General features: G+C 44.7%; 2 protein-coding genes across 2 annotated transcripts in view; one reads left to right on the top strand and one right to left on the bottom strand.

Annotated features, from left to right (window-relative positions):
* The window catches only part of PMPCA (peptidase, mitochondrial processing subunit alpha), a 31125-nt gene extending 29969 nt beyond the window's left edge, over positions 1–1156 (bottom strand). The window contains exon 1 of the mRNA XM_077468218.1: positions 1029–1156. Within this exon, the coding sequence (XP_077324344.1) occupies positions 1029–1075 (47 nt within the window). The 5' untranslated portion in view covers positions 1076–1156. The remainder of the gene's footprint in view (positions 1–1028) is intronic.
* On the top strand, positions 1075–24164 carry ENTR1 (endosome associated trafficking regulator 1). Its single transcript, XM_077468219.1, has 9 exons — positions 1075–1218; positions 3652–3810; positions 6355–6449; positions 8252–8626; positions 10737–10810; positions 16085–16196; positions 16270–16332; positions 22845–22984; positions 23068–24164. The coding sequence occupies exons 2-9, from the start codon at positions 3756–3758 to the stop codon at positions 23159–23161; spliced, it is 1008 nt and encodes a 335-aa protein (XP_077324345.1). The 5' UTR covers positions 1075–1218; positions 3652–3755; the 3' UTR covers positions 23162–24164.
* Positions 24165–25569: the final 1405 nt, after the last annotated feature.

Below are 25569 nucleotides of genomic sequence, written 5' to 3'. Positions count from 1 at the left end.
GACCATCTATGATACACTGTTCCTGCAAAGGACTTCTGTGATTCTATTGTATTTTATCCCTATATTATATACTTTAACAAAATGGGAATGTATGGATCATTGTGTCTATGCCTAAAAAGTCCATATATGTGATGTTTGCAGAGTGTGAGGGGGGGGGGGGGGAGGGTGAGAATGGGAGGGGGGGGGGTGAGAATGGGAGGGGGGGGGAAGGGTGAGAATGGGAGGGGGGGGGGGGAAGGGGGGGGGAAGGGTGAGAATGGGAGGGGGGGAAGGGTGAGAATGGGAGGGGGGGGAGAGGGAGAATGGGAGGGGGGGGGAAGAGGGAGAATGGGAGGGGGAGGAAGAGGGAGAATGGGAGGGGGAGGAAGAGGGAGAATGGGAGGGGGAGGAAGAGGGAGAATGGGAGGGGGGGGAGGGAGAATGGGAGGGGGGGGGGGAGAATGGGGGGGGGTGAGAATGGGAGGGGGGGGAGGGAGAATGGGAGGGGGGGAGGAGGGTGAGAATGGGAGAGGGGGGGGGTGAGAATGGGAGGGGGGAGGGATGAGAATGGGAGGGGGGAGGGAGGGAGGGTGAGAATGGGAGGGGGGAGGGAGGGAGGGTGAGAATGGGAGGGGGGAGGGAGGGAGGGTGAGAATGGGAGGGTGAGAATGGGAGGGGTGAGAATGGGAGGGGGGAGGGAGGGAGGGTGAGAATGGGAGGGGGGAGGGAGGGAGGGGAGGGTGAGAATGGGAGGGGGGAGAAGGGGAGGGGTAGAATGGGGGGGAGAATGGGAGGGAGAAGTGCATTGTAAGGAGTAGAATGGGGAGAAGCGATAGTGCCAGGAGCTCTATGGAAGGAGACTGCACTGAGCGGGGTGACAATGGAAGGAACTATGGTGGGAGGTTGCACTGATCAGGTTTGACTCAGAGATAGTCAGGAAGTATATAGGGGACATAAGGAAGGAGGGTGCACTGATCAGGGTGACACTGCGATGATGACAGGAGGTACATAGAGATAGATCTGCTCTGTAGCTGAAGTTATTGTCCTACCTCTGGATCCCCCGCCATGCTCTGCCCCTCGTCATGTTGGCCGCCATCTTGGCACTCTCACCCCTGACCTCCGACTGTCACCTCAGTCCCACTTCCTGCTTCCTGTCACGCCGGGAGTGTAGATCCGGAAGGGGTGGGGCCAGAGTGGGAGCAACTGTGAGAGGGAAGAGAAGGGATACATTGTATCAGTGTAAGTTCTCATAGCTGTGCATATTTTACTGTGTGTATGTATATATTTTACTTTGTGTGGGTGTATATATATATATACACCCACACCCCCCCCCTCATGTGTGCATATTATATCTTGTGTGTGCATATCATACTGTGTGTATGTGTACACACACACACACACACACACACACACACACACACACACACACACACACACACACACACCTCTGTGTGGTTTATATATATATATTTTTTTTTACTCTGTGTGTATATGTACACCTCGTGTGCATATCATACTGTGTGTATGTACCTCAGTGTGTCTATGTGTATATATATATATATATATATATATACTAGGGCTGCAACTAACGATTATTTTCATAATCGATTAGTTGGCCGATTATTGTTTCGATTAATCGGTTAATAACCTTTAAAAAAAAAAATGGGTCAAATTGACGTTCATTTTCAACCACAGTGATGGGAACATTTGGAAATCATAGAAACCTTCTTAGTCAAAGGGATTTTCAGACAGTGTATGTGGTTTTCGTTCTAAAAACAGAATGTAAAAAAACAAGTGAAAATTTCAAACAAAATTCTTTCGTTCAGCGAATGTACAAAGATTTTTCTTCTGAATATTTTCATCTGAAATTGATCGGTGTGGCTAGCATAAGGCTCAGTACACAGCTATGCAGTTTGCTTTTGATCTCTTTCTGCAGTGCTTTTTGCTGTACGTTTTGATTTTTGCGCACGTATTTTACTGCAATTTGCATTTTTTTTTTTTGGGCAGATTAAAAAAACACAAATTGCTACAAAAACGCATTACGTTGCTTTTCTGCAGCTTCTCCATTGAAGTATATTTTACCAATAAAGCACCATTTTGCGTTGAAAGTCCCCGACCCTTTCAGATGTGAACGTGTCCCATAGGAAACCATGTAAATGAACTGTAGTGCATTTCTGCAAAAAGCACCAACACATAGATGTGAACCAGGGCTAAGACGTTTAGTAACATAATGGGGTTAAAAAAACGAAAATGAGCCCTTTATAGTAGAAAAAAGCAGATAATCACTACTGTAAGGGGTTTATTTTTTTTACTGTAGAACAGTGAGTAATATTTACAGTAGTGATTATTTGCTCTTTTTGTACTATAAAGCTGATTAGGCTGAAACAATTAAATGTAAATAAATCGATCAATAAAGTAAATAATATGATGTGACCTTTAAAAAAAAAAATGAAATAAAGAATAATGTCCAATAATATCCAAATATTTGAATTCAGTGATCCACCAAATAATGAGACTGGCGAAGGAGAATCCTTAGCGCTCTATTAAAGTGGTTGTAAACCCTTACAAACCACTTTGACCTACAGGTAAGCCTAGATTAAGGCTTACCTGTAGGTCCAAGAAATATCTCCTAAACCTACACAGTTTAGGAGATGTTTGCCGAAAGACAGGCACCGCTGTCTATGGCGCATGCGCCGTAGACAGCAGCACGCAGGCGCACTGAGCGAGCTGCAGTTAACGGCGATATGCCGCGAGTGGCGGCTCCCGTGCGCATGCGCGTGAGTGACGTCATCGTGGCTCCGACGAATGCCAGTGCCGGAGCAGCGAGACCCACCAAGAAGATGGAGGCTCCGTACACAAGGGGACAGCGGTGACTTCGCTGGCTCCTGTGTCAGGTAAGTGACACATAATGGACTACTATGCAATGCATAGTAGTCTATTATGCTTTACCTTTGCAAGGAATCAAAGAGGAAGTAACACCCATCAGGGTTTACTTCCTCTTTAACTGGTAATGTAACACAGTCGCACCCAAACAAGCAGTGACAGGGTATGATAGAAAGAATCCTCCACCACCGATAACACTGCCGCTTACCGGATCCCAAGATCTCTTTTTAGGGAGATCTTCAACAGCAATTGGCTCTTTCCCCAGCCAGGGTTTCTGTATGCAGATAGAAGAATGGTCCCTGCCGTGTCAGTTTAGTTTCAATGGGTTAGGCAATGCTCATCCCCCCATGCAAGAGACAAAAAAGGGCCTCCATAGTGTAACTCTTAAAAAAAACTTTTATTAAAAAGCATAAATTAATGCATTTAAAAATCGTCGTGTTTAAAAAAAAAAAAAAAAAAGCTTCTCAAATATCGAGCCGGCCAGCTCTCGATCGTTGCCCGTAGCTTCCGGGACCAGCGCGGTATGTGGTGGCCGCTCCTCCCTATGCCGTTTCGTCACAGATGACGTCTTCCAGGGGATCCTCCTGTATAGCTCTGTAGAAGCCACTTGCATGCTAGTGAGGCTTACTCAGTAAGTCGGAGAGCTTGGTGTAGTAAGGAATAACCATCCAACAATAATGATTCCTTGATTTGATTGGCTCACATATTCCTTGGAGATTATAATCATTTTTCCAGCAGACTTTTTGGTGTCACTCTTTTGCTGTAACAATATTCCTGCTTTTTATCCAGGACACAATAGATCGGGAGACCTCCGCTACAAAATCAACATGATGTCAAGAAGCTTCACCCTCTGACGCCTGGCCTTTCATTTTATTATTACTGTTAACCTTATCATGTCTGGACTCGGCACATCTGGGAAGAAAGCCAGGACCCTGATCATCGAAGATGGTAAAGGTCGCTCCTGATTGTTTTTATTTTTTATTTTTTATTTTTTCCTTTCTTGTATTAGCCAGCCTGCTGCTGTGCTGACAGTCATTAGCAAAGTGGGGCCAAAGATGTTCATCGTGCATAGTGAATGTTGGTAAGTAAGGTAAACGGGGGTTTATTTTAAGTACCCAATCACGTGCAAGAGAAAGGGGGAACAAAAAAAAAGATATTTGCTAGCACGTGACTGGGTATTTAAAGTGAACACAGTTCCCCCTTATTTATTAAAGGATAAGTGCAATTTTAAGAAAAAAAAAAATCTAAATGCACGTTTTTTTGCAGGTTAAAAAAAAATGTGTATTATTTTTTGTTGAAGGAGCCTGTAAATCGGTTCACTGGTGCCATGTAGGTCTCCTGTAGACCTGTCAGTGTATCTGCTTGCTCGGTACATTCTGACAGGAAAAATCAATGAACTACCACAGTTCTCCACAGCGCGGTGGTAGTTCTTTAAAAACTACAAGCCAACAGCCGCAAAGGATGTCGGAACTGGTGTTTTTTTTTTTTTTGTTTTTCCATATACAGAGCTCTGTGTATGAATGAAGCGGCCGTGTGGGTGGAGCCCCTCACAGCTGCGTTGGTTTCAAAATATGACCGCTGGTACAGGGAACCTCTCCCCTATACTTCTGTTACAGGGAGAACGAGCAGCAGACGGCAGCTGCAGCAGTGGGAACATGTTACATGTCCCACCCTAAATACGTGTGGAACATGTAATATGTTCCCAAAGGTGAACTTATTCTTTAGCCCTTGTTCACATTGACTGGGGTTTTGAAATTGTGCGACTTCATCTGTTCGTTCGACTTGGAAGACATGCGGCCTCATGCATAGAGGTCTATTCAAGTCGCACCTGAAATCGCCAAAAATAATACAGGAACTACTTTTGCAAACTTGGCGTCGCACCGATTTGAACAGTGCCATTGTCGGCAGAATATCAAATCGCAAGTCACTCCAATGTGAATGAGGGCTTACTATTTACATTGCATAGTGAGCATTCATATTACTAAGCCCTTGTACACACGATCGGAGATTCCGACGGAATGTGTCCGATCGGCGCGTTTTGTCGGATATTCCGACTGTGTGTGGTCTGCATCGGACTGTTTCCGTCGGAATATCCGTCGGACCCAATTTTCAAACTTCCCGGAAATATTTTCAGACAAAATACTCCGATCATGTGTAGAGAATTCCGATCGGTCAAAGTGCCACGCATGCTCAGATCAAATTCCTACATCAAAGCTATTGGCTACTAGCCTGAACATAGTCCCGTCGTAACGAAATAACGTCATCACGTTCTGAACGATCGGACATTCCGACAACTTCGTCCGACCGTGTGTATACAACAGTTTTGGACAAAATCCGACGCATTTGGTTGTCGGAATCTCTGACCGTGTGTACAAGGGCTTAGTGAGTCAATCAATTTCATAGATTATGATGATGTCATTTATTACCTTTTACCATTGTAAAGGCCCATACACACGATCAGACTTTTTGACAACAAACATGCAAATTAGCTGTTTTGGAGCAACATCCGACTGTGTGTACGCTCCATCGGACAAACTTTTTTGGTTTTCATCGGACTTTTGTTCGCTGTGCGAACGGACAAACTTTCTGGCAACAAAAGTCCATTGGAGCAAAGTCTGATCGTGTGTACAGAAAACCATAGGACTTTTGTACAAAGTGCAAACAGGCATGCTCAGAACCAATGCAAAAGATCAGACAACAATACAGAAGTTGACCAAAGGTGGCGGTAAAGAGCAGAAAAACCACGTGGTTTGGTGAAAGTTGGCTGAAAAAGTCCTGCTGTGTGTATGCAATACAAGTTCAGGGCCGACGCCCTTTGTACAAAAATCCAAGGGAAAGTTTGTACAAAGTCCTATCGTGTGTATGAGGCTTTAGGAACAGTGATAAAATGTGAATTAGTTGTATTTTGGTCATTTCAGCAGCTCTTCACTTTAAATCCTGATAATAGGAGGAAGGACTTCCTTCTTTAGAAAGGAAAGAAACCACTTAGAGGATGACATTAGTGTCAGAAACCATGAAACAGACCGACACAGAAGTACAATCAACTCACACTTGTTTATTAATAAAAATAAAAAGGTAAATAGAAAAAGCGTAGTCAAGCATAGCCAGAGTCCAGTAGTCAGATCGGGTAGTCAGCCAGTCCAAAGTTCATTAACCAGATCTGGTAACCAGCCAGGCCAGAAGTCAGGGATCCAAGGAGAGCAACTGCAAGCAGGATAAGAAGCCAGGAGGGATGTCAGTAAGCCAGTCTTGAAACAAACCGCAGGAGATGGTTCCTTGTGATGTGACCAACGCGAAGGCAAAGGAAAAAGTGAGCTGGAAGGCTTTAAATAGGCAGGTCACACGAGCATCATCGGGAACAGCTGGTAACTGTGGAGAGAGATGAGAGCTGGCAATTAGCCGACAGCTGAGCGACCAGCCCTGACAATTAGCTAGGAAATGTTACCAGGATAGTGAGCAGTTATTTATATATTCTTGTCCACTCTATTGCAGACTGTGAACCTCCAGATGATTCCAACCCCTTTTCCTTCAAGGAGTTTGTGAAAAGCAAAAGCAGTTCAAAAAACTATGATGTAGAATGCTCCAAGGTTTGTGGATTTTTTTTAATTTTTATTTTTTATAGTGCTAAGGAATCTGAAAAATTTTCTGACTCACCGAAGTGATGGTGGCATTACAGTCCCCTTCCTTCCTCATCACCTTTTGAACTGGAGGGAGGGTCTTTTTTAATTTATCATATAAACATTCACATTGGGATAGTTAGGCCTAGTACACATGATCATGAGTACACAGCTTTCAAGAGCTGATCATGAAAGTTCATGCAAAATTATCTGAAGTACGATTTTTGTTTAATCGATACATTATTCGCCCCAAAAAGATCGGAAGACCAAGACCACGCATGCTCGGAAACAAAAGAATACATTACTTTACAAAAGTAAACACATTACATCACTTCCAAAGTTGCATTCTGTTGTACGAGCGTTCTCATCATGTGTACAAGGCATTATTATTTGTATTGTGTTGTACATAACCCCCACCAGGTACAGAGTTTTAGGAATTTTATGTGGAATTTTAATTTTTTAAATAACATTTTATATTTTGTTATATTTGTAAGTTTATGCTTGTCTTCAGCAAACTGTTTGCGGCTTTCTTGTGCATCAATTTTAGATTTTCCTTCTAAGACCACAGCCTTGCAGACCAATTTGATGCAGTGTGCGGCGTATGGTTTGAGCACTGACAGGCTGACACCCCCCCCACCCCTTCAACCTCTGCAGCAATGCTGGCAGCACTCATACCTCTATTTCCCCAAAGACAGCCTCTGGATATGACACTGAACACGTGCACTCAACTTCTTTGGTTGACTATGGCGAGGCCTGTTCTGTGTGGAACCTGTCCTGGTAAACCGCTGTATGGTCTTGGCCGCCGTGCTGCAGCTTAGAGGTAGGCAGGTGTAAAAGGACACAAATCTGTTTACATCTGCTGCTTCATAGAGGTGAATGGAGGGTTTGATTGAGTTGGACCGATTGTGTGTGCACCTGTGTCTTTCCTGCGGGTAATGCCCCATACACACTATCAGATTTTCTGCTGAGTTTTTCCTTCAGATTTACCAAAACCATATAGTAGAAGGGCCTGCCTGATTGCATACACATTGAAACTCCTAAGGTTTGACCTCATATTATATGGTTTTGGTAAATCTGAAGGAAAAACTGATAGTGTGTACGGGGCTTTAGTTACACTTTGCCGTAGACTTCTATTATACCCTGCAGGTGTGGTGCACTTTCTGAAAGCTCACCAAACCCACAGGTAATAACAGAAATCTATGCTTCAGTGCAGGTAACCTGAAGGTGCACTGCACCTGCGGATCAGTTTGAAAGCAGCCTAGTAACCACTGCGCAGATATGCCCATATATACACTACAAGTTTAGTAATAAACTGACCTTTAATAACAGTCTTCCATTCAGGTATCGCCTGCGGGTGCTGGCCCCGGCAGAGTGCATTTGGTATCACTCCGCCTGTGGCAAGAGACGGCGCTATACAGGAAGCATCAGCTTATACAGCTCTGCTCCACAGCTGCTTGCTTTGCTTCAGTAACAACACATATGCTCTGAGATGACTGGTCTGCAACCCATGATTCAAGATTGCCAATCTGCCATCCCACAGAGGGAACTCGCGGGCCACACCAGAGGGCTCCGCGGCCCACTGGTTGGCCACCCCAGGTCTAAATACTTATCTGGTTACTGTTTTACACACAAAATTAGTCGGTATAACATCACTCCTGATGATGGTCAGGTTTACTGTTTCCATTGTATTGAATTTAGCGTACACAGTATCTTCCTCCACTGTGCTGGAGAAAGCAGTTTATTCTAAAACTATTAAATTTTTTTTTTTTCAGGACACCAAACAAAGTACCACCCTGACTTCCAAGCACTGCAGTGTGTTGCATTTGAGTCCCGAATACCAGGAGACATTTTTTAAAGACCCAACAGTTGCAGATGATTTGTTGGACGATGACGAGGATGAGGATGGGGACTGGAGTGGGAGTTATCACCCATCGGTTATTGAACAAACACATGATATTGACACATCACAGGGCAGCTTCTGTGACGAATCATATCAATATTGTGGCATCTCCAGCGGTGATCCATTTACAGCATGGCTGCCTGCCAGAGCGGTCTCTCCTTCTGCTAAGGCAGATCCCACTAATGACACTGTTAATTATTCTATGGAAGATTTGCACTTTCAAACACTGCAGATAAATTATGAGGCGGTAAGTGCCATTTAGCCATATTCATAAATACTGTCTTATGGACACAAATTAGGACCCCCCCCCCACTGGGTTTTTTACATCATGAAATTGAAACCAGTATGTACTTTTCTGTGTTACTTCGCTAGCTGCATACTTGATCTGGAAGATTGATTCACTAGATCAGTGATGGCGAACCTTGTGGTTTGGAACTACATTTCCCATGATGCTCAACTACACTGAAGAGTGCATGAGCATCGTGGGAAATGTAGTTCCAAAACATCTGGGGTGCCAAGGTTCGCCATCACTGCACTAGATCATAAAATGCACCTTCAAAGAGCAAGTCAGTTGTGGAAGCTACCATATTACTTTTCTTGATGCTTTCCCTAAAATCAAAGCCTAAGATGTTCATACACGTAGATTGCCTGTAACCAATTCGATCACAAATTACTATCAGTTGTAACTGTAAACATAGTTGAAATCGATCAAGAGTTCACTAAATAGATTGAATGGAGCATCTTTGGGTTGCAGTTTTTATTCAATTGAATAATTTTAGTCCCACTGATTGATCAGTCGTATGACCTAATGGTTGTGTGTGTGTGTGGCCACCTTTAAGGCCCGTACACACGGTCGGACTTTTTGACAACAAACATGCAAATTAGCTGTTTTGGAGCAACATCCGACTGTGTGTACGCTCCATCGGACAAACTTTTTCTGTTTTCATCGGACTTTTGGCTGTGCGAACGGACAAACTTTCTGGCAACAAAAGTCCGATGGAGCAAAGTCCGATCATGTGTACGCAAAAGCATCGGACTTTTGTACAAGGTACAAACACGCCATGCTCAGAACCAATGCAAAAGATCAGACTACAGTACAGAAGTTGACCAAAGGTGATGCTGGAGTCATTGAACGTCCTCTTTTGAAGTGGCGTCAGTACGTTGTGATGTCACTACGTTCGTGTTTGTTGTCAAAAAGTCCGACCGTGTGTATGCAATACAAACTTGTGGACCACGCCCTTTGTACAAAAGTCCACGGGAAAGTTTGTACAAAGTCCGATCGTGTGTATGGGGCTTAAGGCACACCTCAACAGCATCCCACAATGCAATGTGGGTACCTCTGGTTTAGCAGCAGAGGTCACTGTATTGCCGTGTACACACGACGGGACTTTTCGAAGGACTAGGTCCGACGTACTTTCGGCGGAGTTCCGACAGACTTCCCAAATGATCGGACTTGGCCACACACAATCACACCAAAGTCCGACGGATTCGAACGTGATGACGTACGACCGGACTAGAATAAGGAAGTTCATAGCCAGTAGCCAATAGCTGCCCTAGTGTCGGTTTTTGTCCGTTGGACTAGCATACGCACGAAAGGATTTCTCGGTCTGCCGGAGTTCCGGTGGAAAAATTGAAAACATGTTCTATTTCTAAAGTCCGCCAGATTTTTGGCAAGCAAAGGTCCGATGGAGACCACACAAGATCGAATTGTTCGACAGACTCGTTCCGTCGGACCTTTGCTGTCAAAAAGTCCCGTCGTGTGTACGCGGCATATGGTTCGCCATCTCCCAGTCTTTGGGTCCTGTGTGACTGTCATATTCCTAACAAGGCGCCCTGTGTCTGGCCATGATTATGTACATTTATTTTTTCTTTAACTTGTGTGAGCCCTTGTACACACGGTCGGACATGCCGACGACAAAATCCGTCGGATTTTGTCCGAAACTTGTGTTGCATACACATGGTAGCTTTGGTCTCGTAATTTGATCTGAGCATGCGTGGCACTTTGTCCGATCGGAATTCTCTACAAACGATCGGACAAAGTCCGATCGGATCATGTTGTCAGCAAATTTTATAGCCCAGCTCTAAAACGTTGTCGGTCGGATATTCCGATGGAAACAGTCCGATGGAGCCCACACACGGTCGGATTATCCGACAACGAGGTCCGATCAGACATTTTCCGTCGGAATGTCCGACCGTGTGTACAAGGGCTAAGTTTGCAATATGTTATCTCAGATCTGGGCAATTATTTGGATGGCCTGACCTGCTAGTAACGAAAACAAAAATGTGTCTGTCCGGTGTGAATAATGCATGTGGTCTATATTTTGCTTTGTGTGATTTGTTCTCTGTTTGGTGTTTAGCTGCAGCAGGAGAATAATCGTTTAAAACGGAAAGTACAGGAACTCCAAGGGTTAAACGAATCCCAGGCAGAAAAGTAAGCAGACTCAGATTTAATATACTACAATGTTAGTCCAGAAGTGTGGAAATTAAAAAAAAAAAAAAAAAAACTACTTGTCCAAGGTGCTAAATTGGGGTCCCAATCTACTTGTCCTGATAATAAAAAAAAAAAAAAAAAAAATTTATTTTTCCCAGGATGGAAAATATGAAGGGTTGATGTTTATTAGGCAGAGGGGCTTTTAGGAATGTCTGCGGCTTTTAAAAATTAAAGGCGCTTTATGGCGACTTAAACTGTTAATGTTTTTTTTTGGTTTTTCTTTTGCTAGAGGATTTTTTGGAACCTCCAAACATCAGCTATATACTTCCCCTCAAAAGGCCGGTTGTATTTGTAAGATTATATAAATGTATCCAGGGAATCTTTTTCCCTGGAGAATAGATGCAGGAACTCAACCACAACATCCCCCCCCCCCACCCGCGCAAAACCACATCGAACGGTAGGCGTGGCCCAGTTACAGGATCAATAAATACCAGGAGTGCGTTATGTGTGGCATTCAGGAATGCGTTGTGTACAGAGTGCAGGGTTTAGGGGTGTGCTATGCCCAGTGTAACAGGCTATCAACATCTCACTTGCACCCCTCTTCAGCTTTGACCTTTGCACCACTCTTCCCCCATCCCCCACCCCTGCACATATCTCCCTCCACTGCCCTCATCTACCCCTCTACCCACCAAAAGCTTCCTTCCATCCCGCCTATCCGGCCTGGCTCTAGTACTTTCTGACAGTGCAAGCAATCATTTTATTGGCATCTATGCACCTGGGTACAGATGATCACAGTGCAGCTTACCACGTAATGCCCCATCCCACAATGCACCTGCATCTCCAATGTCCCCATCATGATTGCAGGGCAGGCAGGGACCTTTGAGAGCCGGTGAGAGGAAATCTGTAAACACAAAAGTCTTCTGTGTTTAAAAGTGACAGAGGTGAGAGGAGGGTGAGAGTCAGAGGTGACAGAACAGAGTTCCGTCACGCTCCGGCTAAAAAAAAAGACCCTGGGCGTGACACTGGGCCACATTAAATAGCTTGAGGGGCGAGATTCAGCTGGTGGGTCTTATGTTTGACACATGTGCCTTAGAGAATAAATTGGTGGGTGTTGCAATTTATTATGTTATGCGGTATTTGCGCAGTGTTTTTTCAAATACAATTGTGTTTTTTTGCATTAAAATAAAAAAATAAAAAATATATATATTTCCCAATGTTTGGTTTGGTAAAATATAAAAGATGTTATGCTGAGAAAATGGATATAAAACATCACCCTTTAATATAGCATCCATTGGTGACGCTTTATAGAGTTTGTTACGCCAACACTTCATATTCCTGATATGTGCCTGCTGTACCATGTACTTGTGTGAGAAAGTATCCTGTTCTCCTTGTATTGCTTCCTTTAAGTGAAATCCCTGGTGTTCTTGTCTGTCCCCTTGCTTTCCTATTAAAAACTGACCACACTAAGCAGGAGATTACAGCATGGTCAGATCTCTAGCTATACTGGGAACTCAGTGTTCTCTCCTCCAATGATCAGACTTGTCCTGACATGCCCTCACTGCACAGCCTTTCACTGGGTAGCTCAGTGTGCTGCTGCTTCTCCTCCCCACAGCTCTTATGCAGCTGAGAACAGAGGGAATGTGATCACAGAAAAGGTATTCATTCGTTATGTATTTTTATATCTATATAAACATGTTTTGCCTTTCATTTCTATTTTAAACTGAATGGGTTGTTTTACAACCACTTTAAAGGCCTTCACAGATTACCACTTTCACACCTTTCATGACCTGACGTGATAATACCTCATATGTGTTGGATGATCGCTGTTTGCGCTCATGCGGAACCAATGCATGCATTCGACTTTGCAGGGAGGGGGGGTGTTGTGTTGCTTTTTTTTTTTTTTTTTTTTTTACGCTGTCGTTTTTAGTTTTATGACTTCTATTGCTACCACAAGGAATGTAAAAATCCCTTGTGACAGCAAAAGTCAGTGACGGGTACTCTATGGAAAAATCTGGGGTCAATGCTTCACGCTCTTACAATTGGCGCTGGGGGAACTGGAAGTGACGTAATGATCATCACTTCCCGTTTCCAATATCATAGAGGTGGACAATGTGATTCTGGACTTTGCCTGCCTCTATGATCAGTGGAAGCGTCGGCTGGTCGATCCTGTGTCCCAAGCGGGACAGGACAGCCTGCAGGTGGGGACATAGCCGCTCAAATTGCTTTTACAAGAGAGTCAACCATTCGTTTTAAACCCTGCTGCTTGCCCAAAGCAGAGCTAAATATAATAAAAATATAATAAAAACTGCTTGCATGTCTCAGGCATCGGGTGAAAGGAATTGAACATCCCTGTAGTCTAGTCCAGGGTTTCTCAACCCGTGGTATGCGTATCCCTGGGGGTACGTGCACCAAGGGCAGGGGGTACGCCCAGTGTCTCCTGAGTTCTGCCTCTTGCGCACACATACAGTCCCCAGCGGCTTTTTTTAACGTGGCACTGTGGCGTTTCAACGGGGGGGTGGTCAGGCCGGCGGCAGCTGCCCGGGGTCCTGTCATCAATGGAACCCATTGCACTGCTTTAAGATGTTTCCCCAGCCAAGGCTGACTGATCTCCTCTCCACTGTGCAATCCTAATGTAATGTGAGTCCTGCCTGAAACTTCCCTGTGTCTGCTCAGGAACTACACATTTCAGCATGCCCAACTACCAGTGCAGCCTCATTAGGGCCACCTCATCAGTGCCCCCTTTCAGTGCTGCCTCATCAACGCCCCCTATCATCAGAAATGCATACTGACATTACACACCACACTACACAGAAACCATGACACCCAAACAATATAAATGACTTTCTCGAGACAGGGGTACTTAGGACATTTTTTTTAGACCTGCAGGGGTACTTCACCGTAAAAGGTTGAGAAGCCCTGGTTTAGTCCACCCAAAAGTGATATTTTAGTTCTGGGTGGATTTTATCTCTTCACCCTCCGCTCAGCTTGTTTCCATTTTCGTATGCTCTCATACATCTCATAGAAACAATGATAGGAAGGACCAATAGCATTACATCAACCAGATTCATCTTTTCTTTAAACCCTTTGTGACTGCGCTATAGCCGAATGAAGGTGTGGCCGCACGCTGCCTGTGTGCCCACCCCCTGCAGGACGCATCGGCAGTGATATGTGTTCACTGTGTCCTTTTGGATGCAGCCGATCACAGATCAGGGTAAATAGCCAATCGCAGCGGCTCTTTAACATGTGATCAGATGTGTCCAGTCACAGCTGATCACAGATGTAAACAGGATTTGCCAGATATTGGCAATCCTCCCCTCAGACTGACAGAGCGTGATGGGACATGTGCATTGACAATTGGGGCTTGATGATCAGTGCAGACCTAACAGTGCCCACCAGTGCTGCCAGTCAGTGCAGCCTCATCCGCACACATCAGTGAAGGAGACAAATTATTTATTTACAAAATTTTAGAACCAAAACTAAGAAAAACTTTTTTTTTTTTTTTTTCTTTGCTCAAAATTTTTGGTCTTTTTCATTTGTTTGGCAAAAAATAAAAAAGCACAGTGGCGATATTAAACACCACCAAAAGAAAGCTCTTTCTGTCTCAAAAAAATGCAAACAATTTAGTTTGGGTAAAGTGTTGCATGACTGTGCAATTGTCAGTCAAAGTGTGACAGCACTGAAAGCTGAAAATTCGTCTGGGCAGGAAAAGGGTAAAAGTGCCCAGTAGGCAAGTGGTTAAAGTTGCTGTTGCATGTACCTGTGGTTTTTCATTCTGAATGGTGCCATATTTTCTGCTCCCGTCCTTAACTGGGCAAATCTCTGAGATGGTGTTCTGATATATATCGTCCGGCCATCTAGAAGTGTTGAGGCGCAGCGCTTGCGCAGTACGGAGCAGAAGGAGATTCAGAAAATCTCCAAAGATGAACGGCGCCTGTGCTGTGAGTGGAGGTGCAAGCCCCACCTTCCAAGTGGACATAGGGGTGAACATTTTAGAGGGTCGCTCGCCACGCTTCAGGCATGGCCTCGCTGCGCTCTGCTCTTTTTATTCTAACTCTATGTCCATTTGGATGGTGGGGCTAGAACCTGGACTCACGGCGCAAGCGCCATTCATCTTCAGGTATTTTCGGAATGTGGGTGTCCTGTGTACTGCGCATGCGCAGTACACATCGGACACTATCCGATGGGGGACATTATATGATAGTACAATGGCATGTTTACATTTTCTGAAATACTGCAGTGAAAGGGATGGGGCTTAGCAGCAAGGAGGAGTTTCATATCACTACTACTCAACCCATTAACCCCTTAATGCCGACCGTACGCAAATATGCAGCCTCCGATTGAAGGGGTTGTACTTGGGTGATGCCTGCAGCTGTAGAAAATTATAAAACGTTGCATATGGAGATTTTTAAGTACCGTAGTTTGTCGTCATTCCACGAGTTTGCACAATTTCAAAGCATGACATGTTGGGTATCTATTTACTCTGCATAACATCATCTTGCACATAATTCAAGAAAAAAATTGGGGTAAATTCACTGTTTTTTTTTTTTTTTTTTTTATTCATGAAAGTGTATTTTTTCAAACAAAATTGTGTTTGAAAGATCGCTGAGCAAATACCGTGTGACATAAAATATTTAATATATATATATATAAATATATATATATATATATATAAACAATCGCTATTTTAATTTCCTAGCAAAAAATACAGATTTTAACTTGTAAGCAACAAATGTCAGAAAAAGGCTTAGGCCCCTTTCACACTGGGGCGGTAAAGCGCCGCTAACTTTACCCTAATTTTTTTTTTTTACTGCCGCTTTAGTGGTGGTCTGCGGCTGCTAGCGGGGTGGTTTTAACCCCCGCTAGCGGCCGAAGAAGGATTAAAACCGCTCGCAAAGCGGCGCTTTGCCGGCGGTATAGCCGCGCTGTCCCATTGATTTTAATGGGTAGGAGCGGTGAATACACTGCTCCTTTCACCGCTCCAAAGATGCGGCTAGCAGGACTTTTTTCACCGTCCTGCTAGCGCACCGCTCCAGTGTGAAAGCACTCCGGCTTTCACACTGGAGTGAAAGGGGCCATATTTTTTTCAGGCGCTACACAGGCGCTAATCTGAAAAGCGCCCCAGTGTGAAAGGGGCCTTAGGCATGAAAGGATTAATAAAATGTGGATGGCAGCTCCACTGTGGAGGTAAAGAAGTTTGTCTTGCATCCTCTTCTTTTATTAATACTAGACAGATAAAAGGCTTACTCTATTTACATGATAGAATGTATGTTTTAGGGTCAAAGATCTTCAGACAAAGTTGGAGACGAAGATTCTGGAGGAGCAGAAGGAGGCACAGGACTTGGAGTCCATGGTGCAACAGGTGGAGGCCAATCTGCAAATGATGACGGTCAGTACTAGAGGTCATGTGACTTGCTGATATACGATTTGATCAGGTTGCTGAATCTCTTTTTATCTTCCAGAAAAGGGCATCAAAGGCTGAGAATCATGTGACCAAACTGAAGCAGGAAGTGGCTCTTCTCCAGGTAGGTGCAGAATGACAGTTAACGCCTTCATGATCCAAAGTATGAGGTCATACCAACTATCAAAGACTCTTACAGACCTTACAAAACATTTTGTGGATGTTATTCAGCCAGCTAATACACTGCCTTAAATGTCTAAGCATGAATAAGGAAAGAAATGGCTAAAGGGCGCTTGACCCCCTAGAATTCTTGTATTACCATCTATTAGTGTGACAGTAGTGATAATTAGGGCTGCAACTAAAGATTATTTTCCCAAGGCGTCTTTCAGGACAGCACCTGAGAGATAGCGACTCCACCCTCCTCGTTAGGAAACACCTTCTTCCTCCAGACTTTAAAGGGAGGCGCCTCCCTACCACACCTCAGTTATTGTGTTTCCTCCGGCCCGGAGGGAACATCTTCTGGGAGGGAGTCAGTTTCTCTCAGGTGTTCCTGGGGGACTAGGCTTCTTTCCCTTTTTTTCCTCCTTTAGAGACCCGCTGTCCTCCCGACCTACCCAGGCCTCGGCAGCGGTAGCAAGGGGCTCCTCTTCCCCTCTTGTGCTCGGAGAGAGCCGAAGACTCGGTGGCCCGTACGTTCGTAGCCGGAAGTGACAGAGCGGGTCATCGGGTCGGCTGAAACGTCGTTTCCGGCGTGGACGCAGGGGGGAGGAGGGAGGACAGGTGCTGGTGCCTTTTTTCCGCTTCTGGTCCAGTGCAGCTGCATTATTGGAGTCCGGAGGCGGCGTGTAGCCACAAGTGGATCTCTGCACACCTGTAATGGAAAATTCAGCGTCTGCAGCGGTGGGGACAGGCACAGGCACCAGCAAAGCCCAGGTAAGAGGCAGCGGTTAAAGTCTGCCTTCTTTTATTTCCTGGCGTTTGGTCTCGCTCTCTTTTTTCTTTCCCCCCTGGTGGCAAGGGGCCTGTCTGGGCACTAGAAGCTGACTGGTTTCTTCTCAGTGCACCTGTGTGGTGATCCCTATCAAGGCTGAGACTGGGTCTCACTAAGGGTTCCCTGTTTTTTTTTCCCTTTTTTGTCTTTTTCTTCATAGGCTAAGAGCTCTGACCCAAAGGAAAGATGTCCTTCTTGCAGGGCCAAGCTGGGAGAAAATTGGAAGAAAACCCTATGCAGTCCCTGCATTACTTCTTTAGTTAAGGAGGAATCTGCCTCTGTATGTGAGGATCTGGTGGCCTCTGTAAAGAAGGAGCTATACGCCACGATTCAGAATTTTCGTGACTCACTAGCAAACCCGGCTGCTAGTCAGCCTTCCACTTCAGAGTCTTCCCAGGGGTCTCTCTCAATCCCGGTGTTGGAATCTCTGCCTGAAGACCCTTCAGATAGGGAAAAGCAGTCCACTGCTCTTTCCGTTAAAGATTCGGAAGAGGAGTTGGAGGATTCTGAGGTAGCCCCCTCTAAATTCAAACTGTCCCTTGAAGAGGTCGATGGGCTCCTTAAAGCCATTCATGCTACACTTGGTTTAAGTGAGGGGAAAAAGGAATTATCACTCCATGACCGCATGTATGCTGGGTTGGGTGTGCCTAAGGGCCAAACGTTCCCAGTTCATCCGGTCATCTCTGAGGCCATTAGGAAAGAATGGCAGGATCCAGAGAAAAAGCCCTTTTTCTCCAAAGCCCACAAAAGGTGTTTTCCTTTTGAGGAGGACCCTGCAGCAGTGTGGAACAAGGTGCCCAGACTGGATGCCGCCTTTTCCCAGGTTTCAAGGTCCACGGATCTGTCCTTTGATGACATGGGAGTTTTAAAAGATCCGATGGACAAACGCATGGATCTTTTGCTCAAGAGATCGTGGCAATCAGTTTTGAGCAATTTAAAACCAGCAATGGCCACAACGTGTGTAGCCAGAAATTTAGAATACTGGATTAACCAGTTAAAGTCACATATAGCTGCAGATTCCCCCAAACAGGAAATCTTAGATTCTTTTCCTACCCTGATTACGGCAGTGGCTTAGGTTGCAGATGCCTCAGCTGAGGCAATTAAGATATAATATTCTCGACAAGACAGCCGATAAGAAAAGATCCTTTCCGGTCAAAAAGAAAAAGCAGTTACCAAAACGTCTTTTTCGACCTCAAAAAAACTCAGGATCAGGACAGCAAGTTGCAGGGGAGAAGGAAAAGTTGGTCCGCCCCGAAGCCGAAGGGTAGAGGCGGAATTCTCTTCCGTCCTCCTACACAGGCCGAAAAATCGCAATGACTTGTATCTGCGGGTGGGCGGAAGACTACAAGAATTTCTTCCGCAGTGGTCAGGGATAACTTCAAATCAGTTTATCCTGACCACTCTCGCGCAGGGTTACTCGCTCGAGTTTGTCAACAACCCCCCAAGGAGGTTCCTGATTACCAACACCCCGCGGGACCCAGCAAGGGCCCTGGCCATGAAGTCCTCTCTAGAGGAACTGATGCAACAGGGTGTAGTAGTACAGGTACCCCTGCAAGAACAGCAGGAGGGGTTTTATTCCCATGTTTTCCTAGTAAAGAAACCGACAGGAAAATTTCGGTTGATTCTCAACCTGAAACCGTTAAACGAGTCCATAAGGTACAGGAAGTTCAAAATGGACTCAATTTTTTCAGTCAGAAATCTGTTGACGCCAGGATGTTTTATGGCATCGGTAGATTTAAAAGACGCATACCTACATGTTCCGATCTCTCCCCAGTCTCAGAAGTTCCTCAGGCTGGCGGTGAGGTTGGGGGGTGTGGTTCATCATTTCCAGTCAGGGCCCTACCCTTCGGCCTGTCATCATCTCCCCGAATTTTTACCAGAGTAATGGCAGAAGCTTTAGCGCCGCTGCGACTTCAGGGAATCGCAGTTATTCCTTGTTTAGACGATCTTCTGTTTTTCGCCCCATCCAGCGAGGAATTGCAGATCAATCTAGGCAAGGCTCGCAGCCATCTGGAGACGTTGGGGTGGAATTTGAACCTCCAAAAGTCGTCCCTAAACCCATCTCAGGAGATTCGGTTTTTAGGGTATCTAATAAATTCGGTGGATCAAAAAATCTTCCTTCCCTTAGACAAAAAGGACAGGATTTCCGGTGCAGTGTCTTTATTACAGACCAGCCAAAATCTGACAGTAAGACAGGTTATGTCAGCTTTGGGGGTTCTAACTTCAACAATGCCAGCAGTCCAGTGGGCAAGAATGCATTTCAGGTGTCTGCAGGCTTTCCTTCTCAAATCTTGGGATCACATAGTGGCATCCCTAGAGGCAGAGGTAAGAGTGTCAACCCAGGTAAAAAGGTCCCTATGGTGGTGGAAAAGACATGATGTCTTATCGGAGGGGTTAGTCTGGGCTTTTCCAGTCGAGAAAAGACTAACAACCGACGCCAGTTCCTGAGGGTGGGGAGCCCATCTAGGAACACGTTTCACTCAGGGGTCCTGGGCCAAAGAGGAGGCAATAAGGTCCTCAAACTGGAGGGAGCTCAAGGCGATTGCCTTGGCTCTGGAGTTGTTTGTTCAGGAACTCCAGTCCCATCACCTCCAGGTCCTAACAGACAATGCCACGGCGATGGCTTATTTAAACAGACAGGGGGGTACAAGAAGCAGGTCGCTTCAGGTACTGGCCATGGAGATTCTTCGGTGGGCGGAAAGACGTTTGTTATCCCTATCAGCAGTCCACCTAAAAGGGGATCTAAACAGGTTAGCGGACTTCCTAAGCAGAAACGCTATTCAGGAAGCGGAATGGTCTCTAAACCCGGAGGTATTTGCAATGATTGCCGGAAAATGGGGTTTACCAGAGGTGGACCTGTTCACCTCAAGGGTGAACGCCCAGGTTCCCCAGTTCTTTTCCCTGGACAGTCGCGATGGCTCGCTGGGCACAGATGCGCTAGCTTATCCATGGGAATTTCGTCTTTGCTACGCTTTCCCCCCATTTCAGTTAATCCCGTTAATTTTAAGGAAAATTCAGAGGGAGAAGGTGCCAGTTATTCTAATCACGCCCTTTTGGCCAAAAAGGGCCTGGTTTTCGACAGTTCTAGGTCTGGCAATCAAGCCTTGTTGGCATCTGCCCCTCAGGCACGATCTGTTGTTGCAGGGCCCAGTAAACCATCCAGGAGTGGCCAGCCTGGCCCTCACGGCCTGGTTTCTGAAAGGCAGCTCCTTAGGAGCAAGGGGTTTTCCAACCGTTTGATCTCTACCCTTTTGGCAAGTGGGAAAAGGGTTACGGGGGCCATCTATTCTAAGGTTTGGAAGCGTTATAAAACTTGGTGTTTTTCAGCCACCCAGGTGCCAGGGAGCCTTGTCTCCATCTTGGAGTTTTTTACAAGATGGAGCAGACAAGGGACTGGCAGTTAGTACCCTGAGGGTGCAGGTAGCAGCTGTGACAGTGTTCTTAGAGAAATCTGTGGCCTCAGATCCGCTGGTGATCAGATTCTTTAGAGCCCTTAAAAGATCTAGGCCAGTTCCGATTAAGGTTTTTCCTAGATGGGATTTGTCGTTAGTCCTACAGTCTCTAACAAAGGGGCCTTTTGAGCCTCTTGTGGAGGCTTCCCTTAGGTTTCTCACATTAAAAACCGTTTTTCTGATTGCCATTGTCTCTGCACGCAGGATCAGTGAGCTAAATGCATGTCAGTTAAAGAACCATATCTTTCCATTTTTCCTGACAGAGTTATTCTTAGAACAGATGCAAAATTCTTACCGAAGGTAGCTTCAGTTCAGAACCGTATACAGGACATAGTACTGCCAACCTTTTGTGTTAACCCCAAAGGAAATAAGGAGACTCTTTTCCATACTTTGGACATCAGGAGGACTCTGCTGAGTTTTCTAAAGAGGACGGAGTCCTTCAGACGTTCAGTTTCACTGTTTGTACTTTTCTCAGGAAGAAAAAAGGGTTTTCAAGCTTCTAAAGTTACTTTAGCTAGATGGCTGAAATTAGCTATCTCGGAGGCATATTCCCAGGCAGGATTATCCCCTCCAGCAGGAATTTGTGCACACTCAACCAGGGCTCTGGCGTCTACGTGGGCAGAGAGAGCTGGTGCCACCCCTGAGCAGATCTGCAAGGCGGCGACATGGTCGAGTTTTCACACATTTGTGAAACATTATAGAGTGGACCTCACTTCGGCCAGCGATCAGGCATTTGGCAGAAAGGTCCTGCAAGCTGTTGTCCCGCCCTAAGGGGTAAGTCTCTGTTATCCTCTCAGGTGCTGTCCTGAAAGACGCCTTGGGAAAGACCAAGTTAGACTTACCGGTAACTTGTTTTCCAGAAGTCTTTCAGGACAGCAAGCATCCCGCCCTATGGTATTGTATTATGCTACGCTGTGACTAACGTATGTGTTTATGTGTTCCAGCCGGGGCCGGAGGTTCTCTTCTACAACTGAGGTGTGGTAGGGAGGCGCCTCCCTTTAAAGTCTGGAGGAAGAAGGTGTTTCCTAACGAGGAGGGAGGAGTCGCTATCCTGAAAGACTTCTGGAAAACAAGTTACCGGTAAGTCTAACTTGGTCTTTCATAATCGATTAGTTGGTGGGTTATTGTTTTTAATAATCGATTAATCGGTTAATGACCTTAAAAGGAAAAAAAAAAAAAAAAAAAAAAGGTAATTTGTTGTTGGGCAGATTAAAAAACACAATTGCCATAAAAACATATTATTACATGCTTTTCTGCACCTTCTCCATTGAAGTATATTGAACCAAAAAACCAAAAGAGCACAGTTTTTGCGTTAAAAAAAAGAGGAGACTGGAGGAGTGAGGTGAGGAGTAGTCAGATAGATTTGGGTGTCATGGGCGTATAAATGGTATTGGAAGCCGTGGGCGGTTATCAAGTGACCAAGGAAGGAGGTGTAGATAGAGAAGAGAAGGGGTCCAAGAACAGAGCCTTGGGGGATCCCCACAGAAAGAGGCAATGGAGAGGAGACAGTTGTAGACAACACTGAAGGAGCGCTGTGATAGATAGGCAGAGAACCAGGATAGAGCGGAATCTCGGAGGCCAAGAGAATGTCGTTTATTGAGAAGGAGCGGGTGGTCAACACTATCAAAGGCCACAGAGAGGTCAACTATTTATTGACACCCACAGCGGTTTGCAGAGGACAGTGTGAACTGCCTGCGGGAGAGATGTGATGTGGGAACTGGCACTGTAATCACGCTGGTTCCCGCATCGCACAAGTGTGAACCTTGGCTAAAGATCAAATGCAGCTGACTACTAAAATATATATATATATATATATATATATATATATATATATATATATATATATATATATATATATATATATATATATACTGTGACCTTGATAAAGGGAAACTTTGCCCCGTTACTGTGCTGGAAGTAAAGCCTGCATAAGTAATGAGGAAATATGACTGCCCCCATGTGCACATAGAATTAAAAATTCAATATTGAAATAATGTTTCTAAATTATTATTACACACTGATAAGATTATTTACACTAAGCTAGTCACATTCACATGTATAACTAAAAGGGGGAAAAGGCTGTATTTTTATACAATCTTAGCAGCTTCTGTAAGGGTTATGAAACACAGTCAATTTTTAAAAGTTATTTTTAACCACTACCTTGTCCTGTTGTGACTCCTTTGTCTCCTTTAGATTCAGTTGAACACCTACAAGGCAGAGAACGAAGCTTTACGGAAGGGCGAGACGGCCGGAATGAATGCTGTAAAACAAAATGCCAACCTGGCGTTGGAAAACCTGCACAAGGCGGTGAGCGGTGCCCAGGTCTCTATAAAGTAAGCTATATTTTCTGTTCATATTATTTAACTACATAATATCTGCTTTGCTTTTATTTACTGTCATTTACTCTACTTCACAGGCAGTTGGTGTCCGGAGCCGAAGCTTTAAATATTGTGGCGCAGCTTTTGAACTCCATAGACAAAATAGCAGAAGTTCATGACGATGTTCCCTAAAAGTTTGACTTTTTTTTTTTTTTTTACCTATGAAAATGTGCCAAAAACCACTGCCTTGTAACAGCCAATAAGGTGTCAGCTTTGAAGGTGGCTTAGCAATGGAATTAGGTGTCTGGTTAGTTGCCGTGTATTAAACTGTGTACCCTTTGAACTATCAGTATGCGAAAGTCACCACTTTGTAGATGGCATGAAAATACGTTTCATGGCTTGTAACTTTGCTGGATCCTTGAGAGCTGACATGCTGCATTTTTTTTTTAATATCTTAAAGTGCACAATATGGTTGACAGGCACTTTGCAAAGTGTCCACTTCATTTCAACTGGCACCCATTCCAAATTCTGATCTTTATTTTTGTGTATACTAAATATTTTCTGTAATATATTATAATAGTGGCATCTGCATATATGACCAAGTCTGCGGTGTGCTCTTGTTTATTTTAGAAAGAAATTGGATAGAGCCATATCTATATTTTACGTTTTAACAATCTTTTCTGTAAGCACTTAGAGAAAAAACAAATGTTTTTTTTTTTTTTTTTAAACTACAGTAAACCTAGTTACTTTTAATTAACAAAATTTTGCAAATACGTGTGTAAAATGTCCCATGTTTGAACAGGAAATTACATATTGACAGCTGTGCTGGTAAAGTTTTGGGCCCCCGTGCAACCGCTTCTTTACAAGTACAAACATCTATTTACCATGTATTGATTGTCAGCTAGAAAGAAGTGAGTTAGAGTCCCAGCACCCATCTGAATATGAAGCCTCCTAAGTCTCGGGCTACGCAGTCTGCAGAAATATTATGCCCATCCCCATTGCTGGGACTAGGTCTTCTAGAGCCCAGAGTGAACATGCCAAACTGCGCCCCTCATCCCCTTAAAATGTATAAGCTATATGTGGCAACAAAAATCCTCCTCAACAAAAAAACTGAGCACTAATCCTTTTCACTCCCCCTAAACATAATTTACCGTCCGAGTACAAATCATTCCCCCCGCTGAAATCCCCCCCTCCCAGCACAAATCTGTGCCCCCCCCATTCCCCTAATCCCTCCCAGCTCAAATCCCCCCCCCCCCCAAAAAAAATCCACCTAGCACAAATTCTATACCCCTAAAATTTGCCAATTTCCCTTTCCAGTACACCTTTCCTCCTGCCCCCCCCCCCCCCCATGGAAATCCCCGCTCCCAGCACAAATGTCCCCCAAATTCTCCCTCTAAGCACAAATCTTCTTCTCTCATTCCCCCTCCCAACACAAAGTTCCCTAAATTACCACTCTTGGCATACCCCCCACAAATGTCCCCTCCTAGAATACTTATCCTCTGCCACCCTCCACATTCCCCCTTCCAACACAAATCCCCTCTCCCCCATCTCCTTGTGGTGCCCCCTTCACCTCACATGATACCACAGTGCCCAGGGCAGCCGCCCCTCCTGCCCACCCCTTGTCCCGGGATTCTGCCCATCCCTGACATAACTGTGCTTGCAGCCTGTTATTCTGTAAGGCATATCTATTGTTGTGTTGTGGTTTTCTACCCAGTGCTTCGGTACAGGAAACCTTCTCAAAAGACCAATCTGGGTAGCCACAAAAATATCCTAACCTCCTGTTCATATATGGAATTATATATTTTTTCCAGTATTATATATTATTATTTTTTACTACTTCATAAAATTGTCACTTTGCCCATTCAAGTCTCAGAGTCCCTTACTAGCCTGGACTTTTTTACCTTTTTTTTTTTTTGAGTAAAAAGCACCCCGCTAGCAGCCAAAAAGCGGTGCAAAAGTGCCACTAAAACAACACTAAAGCACCTCAAAAATGAACGGCGTTTTAGCACTGAACACCGGGCATCCCAATGTGAAAGTAGCCCAATACTGGTTTTCCTAAACATCGCCTGAGGTTTAATAACCTACTTTATACTGCAGATTGCTTGACTGAGGTTGATGGATTTAAACCCTTTTGGAACAACAATATAGCTTTAAAAATCCAAATGTAAAATGCCTCTTGCCATGAGAACATTGACTAACCTTGCAGCACATAGCTAGGAATGTGCATCTGTGTGCTCTTAGTCCCACTCAGTCGATCAATAAATTTCATCCTAGAGTTATTGTCCAGTTAACTGACACATACCTAAACTTGGTCAAAGCAGCTAAACTTCAAGAGACTTTGGCCACCAAAGAGTTATACAGTATGGTGCTCCTCCATAGGAGTGGTAAGGATTATCTATCATGTACTGTATAGCTAGCTTCACATTTTGTGTGATTTGCCAAACTGCTGCTACGAGCAGTAAGCACAGTTTTCCCTTCTGCGTTGTACTAAAATGTATTTGTCAGGATCGAACTATTGGAGCTTCCATTTTCCACTTGTTAAAGGTACTGGCATCCTGATACTGGCTTTACTACTCTCTATTATGCAGTATGGGATTGCA

This window comes from Lithobates pipiens, unplaced genomic scaffold (assembly GCF_037356315.1).
Source record: "Lithobates pipiens isolate NorthernLeopardFrog02 unplaced genomic scaffold, aLitPip1_a1.2 Scaffold_11, whole genome shotgun sequence".
NCBI lineage: Eukaryota > Metazoa > Chordata > Amphibia > Anura > Ranidae > Lithobates > Lithobates pipiens.
Note: the sequence above shows the minus strand (reverse complement) of the source record. Positions and strands in the feature narration are given on the sequence as shown.